Below are 18,547 nucleotides of genomic sequence, written 5' to 3' on the forward strand. Positions count from 1 at the left end.
GTTCTTTAAAAGCAGAGCTGTTTTGACTTGAATACAAGGACAAATTTAGAATTACACCAAAAGGGCCTACCCTTCATGGGTGATTTGCAGAGGTTGAATCTCCAGACTTTTAAATGAAATACTGTTTATGGATTTAAAGTATGTAAGTAAAGCTCCATTTTACTCTTTCAGATGTTTCCTCTGGATTCACAAAGTCTGCACTTTTATAGTTTTTTAGTTGTTGTTCATAAAGCCTAGCTCTCCATCAATACAGGAAAATGTGTCTGAATAAGATTAGGATGAAGTTAATTATAAAGTATTTTAATTAAACCTTTGAAGACATCTGAAACAAAAGGGAATTCACTTTTAAAGCTGTTCACTTCAGAGGGAGGAAAGTAGAGGGTAGATGTCAAAGCGAGTCAATAAATACAGTGAGTTATCTGGGCTCGACACAAAGGGAAGGAACATCAACAGGGATTCAAGCTGCGAGTACAAGCCTTCAACAAATCTGACATCCAGCTCCCACTGGGTAATAGGCAGGGGTGACTGCACCACCACTTGTGTTCATCACCCGGGGTCACCTGCCAAAGACAGCCTCACTCCACTGCCTCCCTAATCTGCTTCATTGTAGCCCAACACACTCCACAGCCATGTGCACAGCCTAGTCGCCTGGAGTCGCCAGAATTTGCATGTGGGGAGCATCGAGTGTCGGCTAGCATTACGGCTGATATCCATTCTCATTGATTCCGACGTCCTCTCACATTTACATTTATTCATTAGGCAGACGCCCGGCTACCATCCCTCTTGTGCGAGTTGTCTTAGCTCACGCTTACTCGGAGTAATGTTCTGACTGTCTGCAACAAGGAGTAAACAACAGGATACCAGTGTCTTTCCTCATCCATAGAAATAGGCTGACTGTTAAAGTAGATGTATTTATCAGAGAGTGAAGGAAGGAAGAGAGACGGGGGTAAAGACGTAGCTGTTTTTAAAGACCTGAATGAGAGATGTGCCAAGTTGTATGTTAACCTTAACTAACCTTAACTGTGAGAAAAGTTCCTACAAATATCTACAAAAATCCACATTTCATCTTTCATTATAAGTTTACATATTATGAAATGAAGGATGTCACGTCATTTAATTTGAAGTAAACCCTTTTGTTTCTCTTAACTTCCCTTAACATTACTTGTTCTTCTTGTTCCTGCAGGTGTTATGTGGATGACAAAGTGTCCAAAGTGGCCTGGCTCAATCGATCCAACATCATCTTTGCCGGCCAGGACAAGTGGTCTCTGGACCCCAGAGTAGATCTGGTCACTAAAGGACAGCTTGAGTACAGCCTGCGCATACAGAAGGTAACACTGACTTAGAAACCGCACCAGAATGTTATTTTTTATTCTTTGATTTCATCGTCTGTTTTAATAACAGCTGCATTAAGAGATGGGATTACACTTTTTTTTTCCTTAGGATAACATGACAAGAAACATAACCTTGATATGCAATGCTGTTTTTGTCTATTCCTTTAAACCCTTTTTTGTGCATTAACAACCACGGATAATCATTTTGAACTGGACTAATGTGAGAGTGGTATCAGTATATTCACCCTCTGCTAGACAAATGAGATTATCCCCCCAAAATGTTAAAGTTATAATTGACATGTATTATCAGTTCAGCAAGTCTTTCTAAAAATAATATATTTTTCTCATAAAAGATAAATAACGTTTCTAAAATGTCAATGCAGGGAGGTCTGCTGAAATACTGATCATTTCCTTCATTCAGCCATTCAACACCATTTCAAGTCAGATCAACTTGTGTATACGTTTTGACTTCATAAAAGTTGCATGAATTATAAATCAAAAAATGTTTATTACCTTGTAAAGTTGATTTAGTCGATTCAACTAATCAATGAATTATGCTTTTCAGTGAAGAATCATAAAAGTGTATTTGGAAAATTGTGAGGATGTATATTATAGTGAAAATGAAAATGATAAAGCAGGAAGTCTGGAAAAAGTAACATGGAAGAAGATGTGATGCTCTGCCAGGCATACTATAAGATATCTTCAAACTAATGAAATCACAATATTCCATGTATTGTGTATAGGTGGATGTGTATGATGAGGGGTCATACACCTGCTCCATACAGACAAAGCAGCAGCCCAAGACCTCACAGGTCTACCTCATTGTACAAGGTAAGTGGCACCTACCCATACAGTAGACACAAGCAGCACACAACACACAACATATCCATGCCAGCGGGACCGATTTACACTTGGAAATTGTCTCAATATAGTATATTCCAAACAGAAACTAGAACACGTTTTAAATAATTATGTTAGATGACTTGAGAGTCAATCACATCATTGTCCAACAGCACACAAGCATCAAACTACAGTGTCACCAAACTCTGTTATTAAATGTTGAAATGTGTCCCTCTAAGGTGTCTGTAAGGAAAATATCTGAATATTTATTGTCAGGGAAAAACTGCTCCATGTCACCAACCCCCGCCTACAGCAATATAATTCCTTGTTCCAGTTCAAATTAATCTTGAGTACATTTCAAAAGCCTTGAGCATTAGTTTTCCATTTCAAAGAAAAGAAAAGTTATTTCTCCTGAACGGAGACAGCAAGAAAGTTGAGAGCAAGAGAGATAAGGTGCTGCAGGGTTTGATCGGCTTGGAGGGTTGAATATACATATATATATTTACTATATATGTGTCACCAAAATGCCTTCCAAAAGTTATCTTTTGAGTTCTATGGTTGTACTTACGGAGGTTGAAAAGAAATCAATGCTGTTCCAGTTCTTGTACCTGAAGAGTACCTTTTGTGTCTGATGAAAAGGTTTATGCATCAATGTTTGTTATTCTACATGTTGTTCCCTGTGCCATGACTTAGTTTAAAATAAAAAAAATTATTGAGAATATTATAAAACAAGTAACCCTAACCCTAACCCTTTCCCATAAAGGCATTTTCCAAATTAACTAACTTTGTTTTCAAATCAAAGCTTTTAATGGTTGATAACAAATAACAAATGCCTGCAGGGTTTATATGTTCCTGGAGCCAGCAGTTTCTTAGCTTTATTAAGTTCAACCAAAACTAAACTTGTTTACACATTGATTTTTTTACGGACTAAAGAACAAGACATAACAAGTTATTAACTAAGTTTTATCTTTGCTTGTTGAGCCAGGCTAGCTGTTTATTCCTTTTTCAGTCTGTGTGTAAGCTTACTGTAAATGTACACTTCATCCATCAAACGTGTATAGCTGAATTTTAACTAGTCTTAAAGGAAGAGAGAAATTGCAAACAAACAAGCTTGGCTGTAGCAACCTCATTAAAGCCAATATTTATATAAGATCATATTTATAGCAACTGCAGGCTTTTGACGGTTTATTTATTTTTAAACTGACAGAATACTTGGCCTTTTTAGTTTTACTTTAAACCTTTGAAACATTTCTGAAGTGCCGGTAAGCTCTCGGGACCATGAAAGCTTAAGAGCAATAAAAACATTGAGCTGTGCATCAAGGCCAAAAAAAAAGGGAACATTATCCATCAGAATGCCACTGCCAAGTCTCTGTAGTCTTGTTTTTCAAAGTCACTGTTAGTTGAAAGATTGTGCTCTTACCCTGTCAGAAAAAGGCTGCCTGATTGACACGGGTGCAATACCTGAGCACTCAATAGTTTGATCACTTGTAGGTTGTTTTTTTGCATGTCTGGGAATGTATTTCTTTATGTGTTTTGTTTTTAGCGACAGATACTTAAACTTTCATCTGTCCATTACCCCAAAAAGAAATGCTGAGGATAGAAATGTGCTGTATATGTACAGTAACACATGTTTCAGCTCAAAACATTACACCACCTTTCATTCTTAGATCGATCAGAATTTGTTTTGACTGCCCTTTCCATTTTAAAACCACTGCCTGCCTGACGTGAAACCTGACCCCATATAAATTCTACCAGCTGTCATTAGGGGAAATGCACCACAGTGTAATTTCACCGCTCATAGTAGCTACCAGCGACTTCCTATCCTGCTGTGAACTTAAGACCATCCATTTATAACATTTTAAAGGTCAATATGTGAATTGACACTCCTCTTCTTGGATCCATGGCAGCAAATTGCCTCTCTTTCCCAGAATCCATTGTGTCCGATTATTTAGAGCTTGATCATTGGAATGTCCTGCGCCGACTTCCAGAGTTTCTGTCGGCTGCCTCGTTTATCAGGACTAATGCGACAGCTATAGCCAAACATTGATTCTGTTGCTTTCTTTCCCTGCTACTTTGTCCTCTGCTCTCCCTCTCAGTCCCATTCAATGTTGCTGCCATTGTTAGCTCATCTGTTGTATTTACCCGCTCCGTGGGTGTAATCTTCTCTTTGACGATCAGTTCAGCATCTTTCTATCTAAATTGTTGTGCAGTCATGAAGGCGGACATTTCTTGCAGTTACCATGCAGGTGATACTGCGCGCTTGCACTGTGAAGTTCTTATTTACTTTTAAATGTTAGTCAAACATTGAAGAAAGATGTGAGAGAACTACTGAGTCCAAAATACTGATTAAATGCAAAGGGTAGGAAGTAAAATCCTTCTTCATGAACAATCCCCTTCTTATTGAACTTCTACTTACAGTGGATAGTTTTATCCAATAACTTTTCTATCCTTTATGTAGGTGTAAGACTTTTTGGGGAAGATAAAAATGTGTCTTTGTGTGTGGCTGCATACCATCACATGCAGCCAAGAACCTGAACCAACCTTGCAAAACCCAATCAACTCTGCAGGATAATAATTCACCCTGTCTTCATCTTTTAATGGGTATGAAAATGTTCCAAGCATCAAACATTGCCCCTGGTTACAGAACCAAGAGTGGGTTCACATAACCAAAGCTGACAATTTTCTGCTAGCAGGGACAGGAACATAATTGGAAAACAAATGATCAGACAAAGTAAATTTGCGGTCGATGAAAAAGTGGCGAAGTCGCTGGGCTCAGACAAGTGGTACCAAGAAGCAGGGTCACTGCACATGACAAGAATCCAAATATAATAGCAGGCTTTCCACCCCAATCCAATTTAATTGTGGTTAAACACAGACATACTGTAGAACTTTGACCAAAGCCCAGGCAAGTTTTGTGATGGTTTGAAGGTTTCACTTTGATTTTGTCTATTAGCTAGTTTGGTCAGTTTTGTGCCTGTATAAAAGTAAGTAGTATGTGTTAGTATGCACAATGTGTGTGTTCTCTCTGGGTTGTTTTAGTAGGGGTTCAGTTCAAATCATTACATTTGTAAACCTGCTCACTTCACTTTTCAAAAAGCCTACAGAGAAGTATTATAGAATAATATGCACTTTATGGAACTTCTTTCAACACACCATTTGATCAAGATGGAACAGGTGTTTAATGTAGACGCTGCTGCATCTGACACCAATCCCAGAGAGAGGGGGACAGTCTGTGCTTTCACATTATTAAATCATGTCTGTAGCCCATTTTTTTACATTATCAGACCAGTCAATTAAAAAACATCTTCTTACTTACATGCGCGGCCTGTCAACATGTAATCAGATTTTAAATATATCAAATATTCTTGCTGAGATATCTTTCTTCCTGAGAAAAATGTCTGGAGTGTTTTGTCATCTAAATATAAATTGGAAAAGATGTTAAGCCTCAACATCCACAATCAGATCTTTGACAAAAATGTTTGGATCGTAGACCTACTATATTAAAATGATGGATTTAAATGTAAGCTTCTTGGTCAGTCTGCAAAAATTTGAAAATCTATTAGTTTGATTAGTTAAAAAGTTGGTTCAGATATTCATGGCCACAAAAGGATGAAGTCCACAGCGACATATAATATACGTTTGGGAACACCAAATGTGAAGTCCATCGCATTTGGTGTTCCCTTGATTTCTAAAGGCACTTTGAGGTGGGCATTATCAACATTTAGTGAAATGACTCAGCCACCATTGGATATTGCTCAATGCACTGCTGTGCCTTATTAAGAAGTGCTCTCATGACTGTAGACCCTCTTGTTCAAATCCCACCACTACATTATTTTGAGAAATTTGGGTGGGGAAGTGATGTTAATGAGAGTATTGTTGGGAAGGGCCTCGCTTAAAATAATATAATAAATAAGCTTTATTGCCGTAATCACTTTTATTACAGTCCTATTGAAATCATATCCACAGCAGAAGTGTTTAAGCAAATTCAGCAAGTTTCAACATGCTTTGCAAATGTGTTTCTAAAATGCAGTGGCCAGGGAGTGATTCATTTATCTCATGAGGTCCTACTCAAGGCATTGCAGTGGAACTCTTGGGGCACTCTTTTATTTCATTTTTCCCTAACTGTATCTGCCTGCAGAATGCTGACCCCAATCAGAAATACTGCAGCTTGTTGATCTCTGATTCCCACCAGTGTATCTAACACTCAGTGCTCATTTGACGTTTTTTAGTTCCCCAGTTAGGAAAATATAAGTAACCACAGCCAGTGAGTGATTTTGCTTTTAGTGTGCCGGGTTTACGGATAATTAGCCTTTCGGGTCGATGAAGCATAAACAGCTGAATGGATTTTGAAACGTACTCACCCTTTTGCTAGTGGTTATCTTTTATCATAGTATATATAAATATGTTGTGTGTATCCATACATGCATGTCTCACTCTATGTACTTAACTGTGCATCCACTACTACAACAGTGTGTGTTGTTTGCTTGCCAGATGCCACAAGTTCTTAAAGTCTGTCAATAATAGTGATCTCTTGTTGGTTTGCATTTGCTAAACACTGCTGTCTTGGTTCCTTGTCTTTGAATTTTCCTCTACTTCCTTTTCTTGCCAGTGATGCTTGATCAGCTGATTCAAATCAGCATTGATCTAATGCTATTGAATTAAAGTCAGCAATTGTATATCCAATGATAATATAATAAAATTGCAACGTGTCAATTTCTGTTTAACAGTGCTTAGGTTTTAGAATACAATATATAACATCAAACAGTAAGTTGTATCCATTGAACTTTATGCTCTTGCATATTGTTCAATACAGCATCATAATTCTTATTCCTGTTGGGTTTATGACCAGGACCAGTCTGGCTATGCAATCTGGATTAGCTTTTAAATCAACAAGTTATCACCCAAACCTTTCCTTACAAGCCGATTTGCCTCCAAGACAGATGGCATTATTCATTCATAAATGTCACAGAAAAAGAGTGACTGTAAAGTAGCAGTGAAAAGTGAATAGTCCCGTAAGCAGCTGTTCTGTGACCCCATTCCAATATTTGTTGTCCATTGAGAAGTGACACTTATTAATGTACTGCTTTATCGCAACATGTAGAACTGACATAATGAAAGCAACAACAGGCACAGAATCAGAGAAAGACAATTATAACCTGGAGCAATGTTATAGCTTTGTTTAATCCCATACCCTCTTGTTGTTTCTGCCAAGTACTTTTATGATTGTTTTTATCAGTATGAGTTCAAACCCAGTTATTGACCTTATCTCCGCCGAAGGCAACAATCTTTTTCATAGGAATTGTTTAATTTTAGACAAAAGATATAAGTCCTCTTCGGTCTTTTTTTTTCCCCTTTCATTTCATCCCTGGCTTGTATCACAATGCTGTGGTATTTAAGGAGCTAATCCCCAGAACTCTCTAAAGGCAGCCGTGTCACTCTAAAGAGCAACCTAGCAGGAGGGGGGCATTACTGTGTGCACCCACATGTGCGTGTCTGTATGTGCGCATACCTTCTCCTCTAAAGTCTGGGCGGACTGACCTTTTAACAATTATCATGGGACAATCAGAACCTTTCAGCTGTGCCTGTGAAACCATCTACTTTGCTCTTCACCGCCTCTTCCCATCTCCACAATCCTTTTCTCCTGTCTTCTACACCTGCACACCCTTCACACTTTAGCATCTTGGACCACCTCTTATCCGTGCTGTTGCTGAGGTATTTTGTTTCTTCCTCTCATAGTAACCATGGAGCTATTTGGAGAGGAAGATAGAAAGATTAATGCAGAGGATTGAAAGCCATGCACAGGGAAGTGCAGATTAGCAATGGCCATCATTAATTCTAGATATCGGCAGTCTGTCTGGCTCTTCTGCTACAGCACCGTAATCATACCCACATACACATTATTGCTTGTATTGCCGCCAGCAATGGAGTTCAGACTACATTCTTTTCGCAAGATGATCCTTCCTTACTCGTCTGAAAAAAAAGCAGGTTATGAGCGATCAATAAAACTTCCATTCACCGAATAAGTAAACATGTCAAAAAAGTTCCTTCCTCACTATGCAGCAGTCTCTCTCTTGAAGGCAAGGCTATTGCTTGTCAAAGGTTTTCTAGCATTCAAGGACCACATGGAGCATAACACTTGAATTCTCAGACATAAAGTATGTTCTGTCCAGTGTCCAAGTGTTTACTGCTTACACCACCCTACATCCCACAAGTATTGCATTTTTTCAAATATAGACAATTCATTGTTGTGTTCCTGTGGGAGACATGACACTGGGGCCTACACTATACAGGCTATTTAAGTCCTCATTTGAAAAGCACATTTTGGGCTTTTTATGGCAAAGAGAGCACTTTTTCTGTCTTTTCTAATAGTTGCAATTGCAGTAAACACCTTTTTTTGTGGCAGTATGGTTTCTCATTCGTTCCAGCGGGCACCTGTTGTTGGAAGACAGAAGCCCGGGTAAGTATTGGACCACTCTCCTCCACTTTCTCACTCTGTATCTCTACAGCTGTTCAATATGTTAAAGGCCCCAAAAAGTTTTCTGGAGTTCTTTGTTTGGACTCTTAATAAATTGACTCTCTTTTAGTTATGTTTATGTCAGCCAGTCGCTTACTTGATCTTAAGTAGTGTGCTGGTAGCAGGCGCGTGCACAGATAGACTCCAAAGGGGGCTTGAGCACCTGCTATTTTGCCCACCTATAAGAGAAGTGCCCTTTCTGTGAAATGTGATTTATGTCATTTTTTTGCGCACATATAACCCATTTCACAAAGGGTTAACAACACAGAAGTTCTAAGCCAATTATTACACAGAGTTTTCAACGCAGAAGTGCCTCAGCAAATCAGAATGAGGGTCCCGCAGCACCCTAGGTGGGCTATACTGCATCTGCTCGTCAGACTCCAGGTGACAGTGAGAGACTAATAAGAGAAAAATAAAAACAAAACAACTCTATATAATGTTGTCAAATCAAAATGGTGACAGTTTGGAGACTTTGTTCTAAGGTTGCAGACGTGTGTGTGTGTGAGAAGCTCTGCTCTGCCAGTGTGCCCTTTTATGAATTTGAGCCCCCTCCCCACTAACATCTTCTGCATGTGCCTGGCAGGTAGGGTATTAGGTTTTTATAGCTATTGCACTGAAACCAGCCACCTGTTTTATCATGAAACAACTTCATGAACACATCGACCAAACCAAAACCGTACAGTTGGGAGCCGGGGAACTGCAGAGTAGGGTGATAAATATCTGTAGAGCTTGATATAGAAATATTGATCAGTGCGGCTTTTAAAGCATTACTATACAGTTGATTTACCCATCTCTGAAAAGACCCAGTGCATTACTTTTATCCTTTAAATATTCAGGATATGTTCGAGCATTTAAAAACAATCCACAGTAAACCCTGCAGAAGCACTGGCTTTTGCGAAGGCCAGCAGCAAGCCTCGCCATGCCTCATTATTCCTGCTGTGAGCATGACGGCAGGCCAGAGACAAGACATATATCCATATACACCAGCCCTCCAGGGACAAGATTACACGCAGTCGTCACATCACCCATTATTCCATGTTGCTACCCAGTTGGATGAAGAGGAGGAAAGACAGGCAGAGAGAGAAAGAGTGGGAGAAAGCAGCCACACACATTTGCCAATGCTTTGAACCCTCATAATGAAACTGACTCCTTGAAGTTTTAATGAAAGCAACAATTTACCATTCCCTTTTTCTTCCTGGGCTGCTGAGCTTAAGTTGCTTACACAGAATCTCTAAAAAGAACAAAAAAATGGCATCTCCTTTAATCTTCTTTATGCTGCATGTGAGAGATGCTTTCATGCATTTAAATGGGGCCATCCCTTCGCAACACATGACAGCAGGGCATTGACAGGGGCTGCAGGTGAGCCACTGGGGCCATATTTCACAGACTAACCAGACAAGCCACTGGCCATCGTTTCTGGACAGTGTCTTTTCGGTCTTAGCTCTGATATGGAGGAGCATTATTTCTTTCCACATTGCCTTCATTCCCCACACACATACCCATCACTCGTAGTGCCAGTATCCTTTCCCTCCATATTTTCCATCCACTATGTGACCGGGGCCTGTCACATAGATGGACAGCCCTTTGGCACAGTGCTGCTTACGCTCGTGAATGCCCCTGGAAGTGAGATTGAGTGGCAAAGTTAAATCTGACCTTACCTGCTTTCTTTGAAGGGAATATATTAGGTTGGATATGTGTAGAGGACGTGTCATAGTGTGTGTCTTGTGTGTCACAACATGTTGTACTGAGTTTAAGGTCTTGTATAAATCTATGGGCTTCATGAGAATGCCCTTCTGTGTGCATTTTAACATTTCACCTCACTGTGACTTAATAGAATGCTGTCACCTGTTCTTCATGCCTTTGCCCTCCATTATGACAAGGTCACCTGCTATGTGGTTGTGTGTATGTTGTGCGTTGTTCTTTGTGCGAACTTCCTGCCACTCAGCCCCACTGGTGTTCGCAGCAATCCCACTGCTAGGCCTTGATCCCACTTTTATCACCAGGGGCTGGATAAGAGCAGAGAGGCAAACATGTGTGGGACGTGACAACAATACTGAAAGTGCATGCCAAATATTAGTAAACCTTGCTCATTTTGATCTGGTGAGATCAGTGGGAGACTGCTGTGGTTCATGAATGCCTTTCACCTGGATCCAGAACGTGAAAGGGATAGAACAGCATGAGGAAGAGTCATCTTTGTTCTGCACACTTGGTGTGAGTGAGTAGCAAAGACCTGCACTTCAGACACACACTGAGAGATATCTGATTTCAGAAGCTTCCTGACAGCTCAGTTGCACCAAGCTCAGCACTAGTCAGGCCCATGTGGATTCAAAATACTTCCTGATCCTTCCTCTATCTCTCTACTGTCAGCAGCCAGAAAAAAATAGGAGTACTGACTTTTTGTGGTGGCGAAAATAGTGGTGTGTACCATACCAATTGCTTTTCAGTCACCCTAGTGGGACAGCTTTAGGAAAGGCTATATTGGCTCCTAGTCCAGACTGAAATATCTCAACAACAAGAAGATGGATTGCCTTGACACTGTTTACAGACATGGATGCTTCTGACAGGACATTGCCTACTGACTTTGATGAACCTATGACTATTCCTCTTTGACATCATATTTTGAAATGTGTAAACGTATAACCTTCCCATTAGCCTCAGCTATTCTTTATGTTAAGTGACAATTAGCAAATGTAAGAGGCAAACCTCTTCAATTTCCAAAACATCAGCATGTGCGTATGTAAAAGCAGGCCAGACGCTATGCCAGAGTTAAGCCTCACAGAGCCAATAGACTGGCTAGACTATAAGAGTCTTAGTCATGTTTAATGTCCAGTTTAAACTAAAATGATATTTATCCAGAGAAGACTTATAAGCCGTTGTTTATGTCAGGAGTGTAAAGATACGCATTGGCCGACTTGTGTCATGTGGATAGACTTGTACACATCCTTTTGTTTTCTAGTGAGTGTGCTTGGCTGCTCGTCCTCCCAGTGCCCATTGCCCCAGCAGATGTCTAGCATGTTATTTAGTTGGACCATATGGTAGCCTTACATACCAAATCTTCTGTGTGGCAGGGTAGCGCTAAACACTTCTTGTGATGTAGCATCTGTCTTGTTGGATGTGTTTTTGATCTAGAGCTGCTTATCAAAGCGCTGGGATTTTGACAAGTTTTGAAGATTGTATACTGATGCTGACTGGTTTACCAATATTTGGCTTATACTCGGATGCCATTTATTTGATCACACATTTTGTGAGAAAGCTTTGTCAGAAAGGTTCCTGTCTGAATTTACTTTGTGTTGTAATAGGCAACGATATGACATCAGAATAAATTACCTTTCTAATGAAATAAAAATGTATCTTGATATTGCTGTGTATATAACCCTATTCCACACGTAGTTTAAATCTTTTAAAGCACACTCATGCACTTTAATCAAAATGGAAGCCCCCGGAGAAACTAAAAATACATCTCACTAATGAGAAAAAAATGCTTATCACTTATGGAGGGAAAATATTTATGACTCTTCATTATAATATGGCACTCTCTGTAGCATAGGTGTCTCACAGCTACAGGAGTAGAGTGTTGTCGAGTGCACTTCTTCCAAGCACTTTGATGGCACTGCCACAGATTTAATGGGAGATACTTTTCCCTCCGAGGGTCTTTGAAACTTGGCACTGGTCGGCTGCTGCAGTGGCCGCTGTGGTAAGTAACATATGGGCTAGTTATTTCTCCTCCGAGCTGGAAAACACTCTGCCAGCACCAGCTACTTGCTCATTAGACTTCAGCTCAAGGCAAAGAGGAGAGAGAAAGAAAGATTGAGTGAGGGAAGAGACAGCAAAAGAGTGACAGTGATGAGGCAAGAGTCGAGGAGACAGAATGGCTGCAGACAAAAAGGACTGACCAAAATAAATGCATGGCAGGATGGGAGGGAGACAGAGATAAAAGAGGACATAGTTTGTGTGTATGTAACTTATCTGCACAACATTAAAATGTGCATTAAAATGTGTATCCAAGTGTGCAAGTTTTGCATGAAAGACAAAAGGAGTTGATAAAAGAGAAAGTTGAAAGCCAGCGAGTGATACCCACGGTGACACAGGTGAGAAAGCATGGTGACAAACAGACCTATCCCGTCTGTAATTGCAGCTGTGAGATCAGTGTGTCTATGTGTGGGGGGTGGGGGGGATCTCCAGCTGAATGTGTCAGGTGCTATGCAGTCTACCAACTGTTCACGGCTCTTCACACAGTGAGAACCAACAAGCTGGTTGAAAGTCTTGAGCGGGGTTGCCACTTTGGACGTTATACAATCCACATCTATATTTTCCCCAAATGGAAAACTGAGAAAACTAACAACAGGCTCAATGGATGCAAAGTCAGTAAAGCACCTGTCAAATTCTGACTGCAATGTGGCTTTACCACATTTGCATTGCAGATAAGACAGATGGACTTGGCATTCGAATACACGAAAAAATAATCCTCCTCCCACTCTGAATGAAAATGATAAGTTTTAGATGTTTTAGCTTCTGCCGCCATGGTAGTATCCACTCGCTCTAGTCAAGCTTCTCGCGCCCTTCCGAGTCCTTAGTTAGAACCTAGCAACCATACCCTGCGCGCGCAGATAGAAAGCAGCGCGTGAGATTTTTTCTTTGATTATGCCTGATCTACCTTTCTATAGCTGTACACATTTACACACTGCTTCCTGTGATCAGCAGTTCATTGTGCCTATTTACGATGTTTTAAGTTGGAAGTTTTAATGTAGGCCTATTTTACACAACAGTAGGAGGATAGCCTACACACAACATTTTCTCGCAATCGACTGGAACTCAGCCCGCGATGGACTGATAGACCACGATCGACTGGTTGGGCACCCCTGGTCTAGAGAAATTGAACCTAATCAACATTTACATTATGACAGTGCTTCATTTCCACTTTTCTTGTCAACGACACACTGGAAAAAATGTGTGCAAACTCTGTCTGCTGTAAAGTATCTTAATCAATATTGATCCTTTTATTTATCTTCAATAGTTCTAAGTTCCTTGAGAAACTAAAACAGGAATAAATTAAACTGCAATTATATAATAAATTCATCAAATAATCGTACAATTATCTAACCATAGCTTTTTGGGGCCACGTTAAAACAATTAACATTTACTACTCAATTAAATAAAAGACACCTCCTGCCCTTCTCTCTTATTTTTACCTTGAGAAAGCTCCAACTTCTCTATGCTTTTTTTCTGTCATGGTTGATAAAAACAGAAGTGTAAACCTGATCAAATTCTGATTAGATGAATTTTGCCCTCGTCTGTATCCTTTTTCCTGGCTGTGAAAGTAATCATCATCGACCATTTGGCCCTTAGTGCTTGAGGAAGGAAAATAAGCAGCTCTTGAAAGTCCCTGTGCCAGCCTGAGTTAGGCTTGTGCTGTGTTCTGAATGCACTGTAGTTTAGTGCTCACATAAGCACTAAACTGTTGAAGTGCTTACTGTGTTGTGTGGATCAGAAATAAGAAATGCTGTAAGCTGGTTATTGCAGTATCACATCAAAAGGGGCTGCAGGTACAGCCATAAAACGAACTGTGGGATTGGCAACCTTTTAAGTCCTGTTTCTCATTGGGAGAATACTGGAGGCTAAACGGTGACTGACATGTGGATTACACAGTCTGGTAAAATAGTTATGTGACATATTTGGTAGGTACAACTATATTCATAACCCATTAGCACATGGAGATCATCCTGCTTGCATTTATTGTGTTTTTGAAAGATAACAATAGATGATAGGGAGAGAGGGGCAATGTTATATCATGGGAGGCATGAATGTTTTTGATAGATTCTCTTCAAAATAAAATGTAATGTATCATGTGTTGCTTTTCAAGTATCTATATAGGGATTTTGTTTTAGATATTCAATGTTTTTACAACTCGTGATAAAAGATGATGCCACTGATTTCAAATGATATGCTAAATTATGGAAATTAGCTTCAGTCCCTGGTGCTTCTGTTATTTTTTTCTCATGTCTTTTTTAATTCATATCTATTTTGATTACCCCATCTTTATTCAAGAGTTGTATCACGTGAATGTGTTAATGTGGAAGTGAATCATCTAACAAAATGATGAATTTGATTATTTTCCTTCAAAATCCTAGACAGGATTTAAACAGGTAATTCTTTGTAGTAACACAAAACTGTAAACATTGAAATATAAACTGGACTGGGAAACTGATAGTTAAAACCTACAGTAGGTGAAAATACCTAAATATACATTGTTCATATGTGTTAAAAGGTTCAAATGTATGCTTGCCTATAGTACAATCTTACATCCAGCATTTGGGTATGTGTTTTTATTTCATATACAGAGTGTATCATTATGGGTGAGGTTGCTTTTGTAAATCGATTCAATTACTGCTTTGCCATTAGCATGAGAGCTGCAGACTCAAATAAAGAACCTTTAGACCCAATCTCATGCTTAAAGTTATGGCTGCAAACCAAGGAGGCTGGAGGCCACTAGTCTGTAAAGGGGTCTTGATTGTTAATGGTCACAATCAAGCACACACACACCAATACACACTCAGAGATATACACTCTTAAACTCTAGCCATTATGGTTGCACTTTAATCACCTGTATTGTAGTAAATGGGGGCACATCAGCTACTATGATTAGTCCTGATTGCTGGTTTGACTTCCACAGAACGTCCTTGAGCATCTTCATGTGTGAAGGGAATTACGCTGAAAGGCCTTCTGAATTAAATCAAGCTATAATTGAATAGACCTGTAATAGGCCTAAGTGAGCAATGAGACTATATTTTGTTTGTTTAAACTACTTCTATTTTTACTTTGAAATAGAGTACTTAGAATTAGAATTAGAAAGATAAAGCTACTTTAGTCTGTTCTCGTACTGAACAAATTGAGTTAGTGTTTTAATAACTCCAGTAAAAAATGATCAGCGGTAAAATATTAATTTGTTCAATGAAACCACCACAGCTCTAATTAACATAAAAGATTTACATTTTTATTTGATATTCTATATAATTACACGTTAATCCGTTTCATTCATCAAGTAACATTTTTATTAGCAATGTAATTTCCCTAATTATGTATAACTTGTGAATGATTTGAAAAATGTAACATTAATAATAACTTTGCTGTTGACACATTTTCGCTCAACATCTTTGACTGCCTATCATGAACCCAGGTTTTGCTGAACCAGCTGTACTAGATGTGCCTGGAAATGGTTTTGAAATAGGAAAAAAACAAGATGAGGGTGGTTTCACATCGAGAAAATGGAAGGTGGTGGGGCGTAAAATGCATCTCAGCTGTGCTTAGGTATATTGCTTATGGGAGGGCTTATGATCCCTAATAACCCTTGTCTGGACAAAGTGACATAAAGACGAATGGTGTTTGTAAGTGGAAGAGGAAAGGGCAGTAATTAGTATTGTGAGAACAATAAAACATGTAGTGGAAAAGGCAGCCATCGCAGCCAATATTTTAAAACCTTGGGTTGTAGCTCGTCTGGCCATCTTTGTTTTTCTCATTATCATGAGCGGCATATAGGGTTGTTGGGGGGATTAGGGAGTTTTACTTTTTCATAAGCGAGACAAAAAAGACAGAGGGTGACCTACACTGTACAGTTTATAAAGCCCCCTGAGGCAAATTTGTGATATTATGCTTTATAAATAGTATTGGCTTTCGCAGATATCTTGAAGCCTCTAAATCATCTGATGACTTGAATGCAAAATCTGCTTCATCTTTTCTTGGCAAGCTCGTCACACTTTGTGGATGCCAAGCCTAAAGTACAAAGCTATTGCTCCTGAGGATGCAAGCGATATGACTCCGTTGGGTCAAGATAAGAATCACAGTTTATACAGAATATATAAACACAGTCATTTTTCATAGGAGCAACCATTAGTTGGTTTTATGAAAAAAAAAAATCTGTAGCATTTTCTCCTCTTTCACCCTTACTGTCTGCCATGTGTTGATCTTGTTAGCACAAACTTCTGCGATGCATTTCTGTCCCATTTGTTTTTAATTAAATACTCATGTGATTAACGAGTTGCTGCCTTTCCGAGGCCCTAATTGAAGGAACACCTTTGAAGAAAGACTGAAAAACGATTTCCTTAATTAATCACCTCAGTGTAGTGAGGACTACATATCGAAACGGGTCTCAAATGTAGAAAAATCCTCCTCAGGAAAAAACACAGAGTAAGTTTTTTTTTTCCATCCTTGCTTCTATCTGCGCCTCCAGCAGGCCATTGCATCTGTCTTCTATCCGGTATCTCATTTGAAAGTCGGTAGTTTTGGGTTTTTAAAGCACTGCCACTGCTGACAGCTACAGTTGAGATCGGGAGGAGGTGGTGTCTTCTTCTCTGCCATCACCTCCCTCATCAACCTTTTTTCCTGTCAGCTAAGAGTACACAGGGGAGAAAGGGAGGGGAGGGGTGCCTTTTGGCATTGCCAGGCCACTCAAGCTTGTTCTGCCGCCGCAGCTACAGCAGTGTCAGCCCGCTCCTCAAAACTATGCATTCTCTTTCCTTTCGATCCTGCTGTGCCAGGCAGAGAGGAATTAGTGTATCTCACTACAGAAAACACTATCCCAAAGGCCTCAGATCAAGTGAGATCGGTGCTCCTCCACATTTTGCATGCGGTGACATGATAACTCAGGGTAAATGTGTGTTCAAGTGTGTGTGTGCAGCTCTTGCAATGCAGATGTATCTTGTCTTTACATCAGGTATCACTGTCATCATGAGTAACTGAAGGGATTAACAGTTGATATTGACAGTGAGTCACACAGTATGGGGACGCACAGTCTAAGCTACAGTCAACAACATGTGTGTTTGCGATTAAACTTGCATATAGGTGTGTTGTGTGTGTGTGTGTGTGTGTGTGTGTGTGTGTGTGTGTGTGTGTGTGTGTGTGTGTGTGTGTGTGTGTGTGTGTGTGTGTGTGTGTGTGTGTGTGTGTGTGTGTGTGTGTGTGTGTGTGTGTGTGTGTGTGTGTGTGAATCAGTGGTAAAACTACAACTGAGGGCTCAGCCACAAGGATTAGTGTTAATCTAAAGAGATATTATTTATCGACACACGCACATTGCAGGCATTTGGAGATTTTTCATGGTGATTATACTTGCTCCATTTTTGTCTCCTTTTACCTTTGGCCTTTGTTAAGTCAAAGGGGTTCAAATGTATGAAACACTTCCATTTAAGTGCTACTGCTCTTTATTTGACCTCCAATGGCTATACCTTGCAGCCAGTCTACAGCACACCTCTCTCTGGTTCAACACAAAGAAAGAATGTTGCTTGGATAGAGATAGAGGAACTCTCAGAATCTTTATATTGTGTTTGTTAAGTATTTTTCCCTCAGACTTTCTAATTGGCTGAACTGAGTTAGGGAGTGCAACTCTGCACAGCTCTTTTTTTTTGGAACCTTGGTAGGTTTAAAGCTGACCTTTTGTGTTGTACAAAGCACGCAGCAAAGCATTCACACACCAAAAAGCTATAGAGCTGCAAGTGCTTTTCTTTAAATGGTTTCAAATTAGCTGAGCATAATTGCACGCCTCTTCTACACTCTGCACCACATCACTCCTCCAAATGTCACGTTGAGAGCCAGCAGGGGGTGAATGTAGGAGGGAGCAAAATGTGCCTATGGGGGAAAAAAGGTGGTGGTGAAACATAAAATGGTATTCACCAAAGAGATAACAGTATAGATGATGTATTGCTGTAGACTACTTTGTCTTTGAAGAAACTTTAACCGTGCCTTTGCTTTGTAAAACCTATACTTCTCTTTAACTCGAAAATGTTGTTTTATTTCAACACAACATTCTTTGTTGAGGCGAGGTAAGAGATTAGAGAATTGCACACTCAAATTCCAAAGCTGTTAAGTTGTTTAT

General features: G+C 39.7%; 1 protein-coding gene across 1 annotated transcript in view; it reads left to right on the forward strand.

Moving 5' to 3' along the window:
• lsamp (limbic system associated membrane protein) overlaps window positions 1-18,547 on the forward strand; it is a 166,407-nt gene that overhangs the window by 107,776 nt on the left and 40,084 nt on the right. The window contains exons 2-3 of the mRNA XM_063907389.1: window positions 1,184-1,328; window positions 2,075-2,155. Coding sequence (XP_063763459.1) covers window positions 1,184-1,328; window positions 2,075-2,155 — 226 coding nt within the window. The remainder of the gene's footprint in view (window positions 1-1,183; window positions 1,329-2,074; window positions 2,156-18,547) is intronic.

Source organism: Eleginops maclovinus, chromosome 18, assembly GCF_036324505.1.
Source record: "Eleginops maclovinus isolate JMC-PN-2008 ecotype Puerto Natales chromosome 18, JC_Emac_rtc_rv5, whole genome shotgun sequence".
NCBI lineage: Eukaryota > Metazoa > Chordata > Actinopteri > Perciformes > Eleginopidae > Eleginops > Eleginops maclovinus.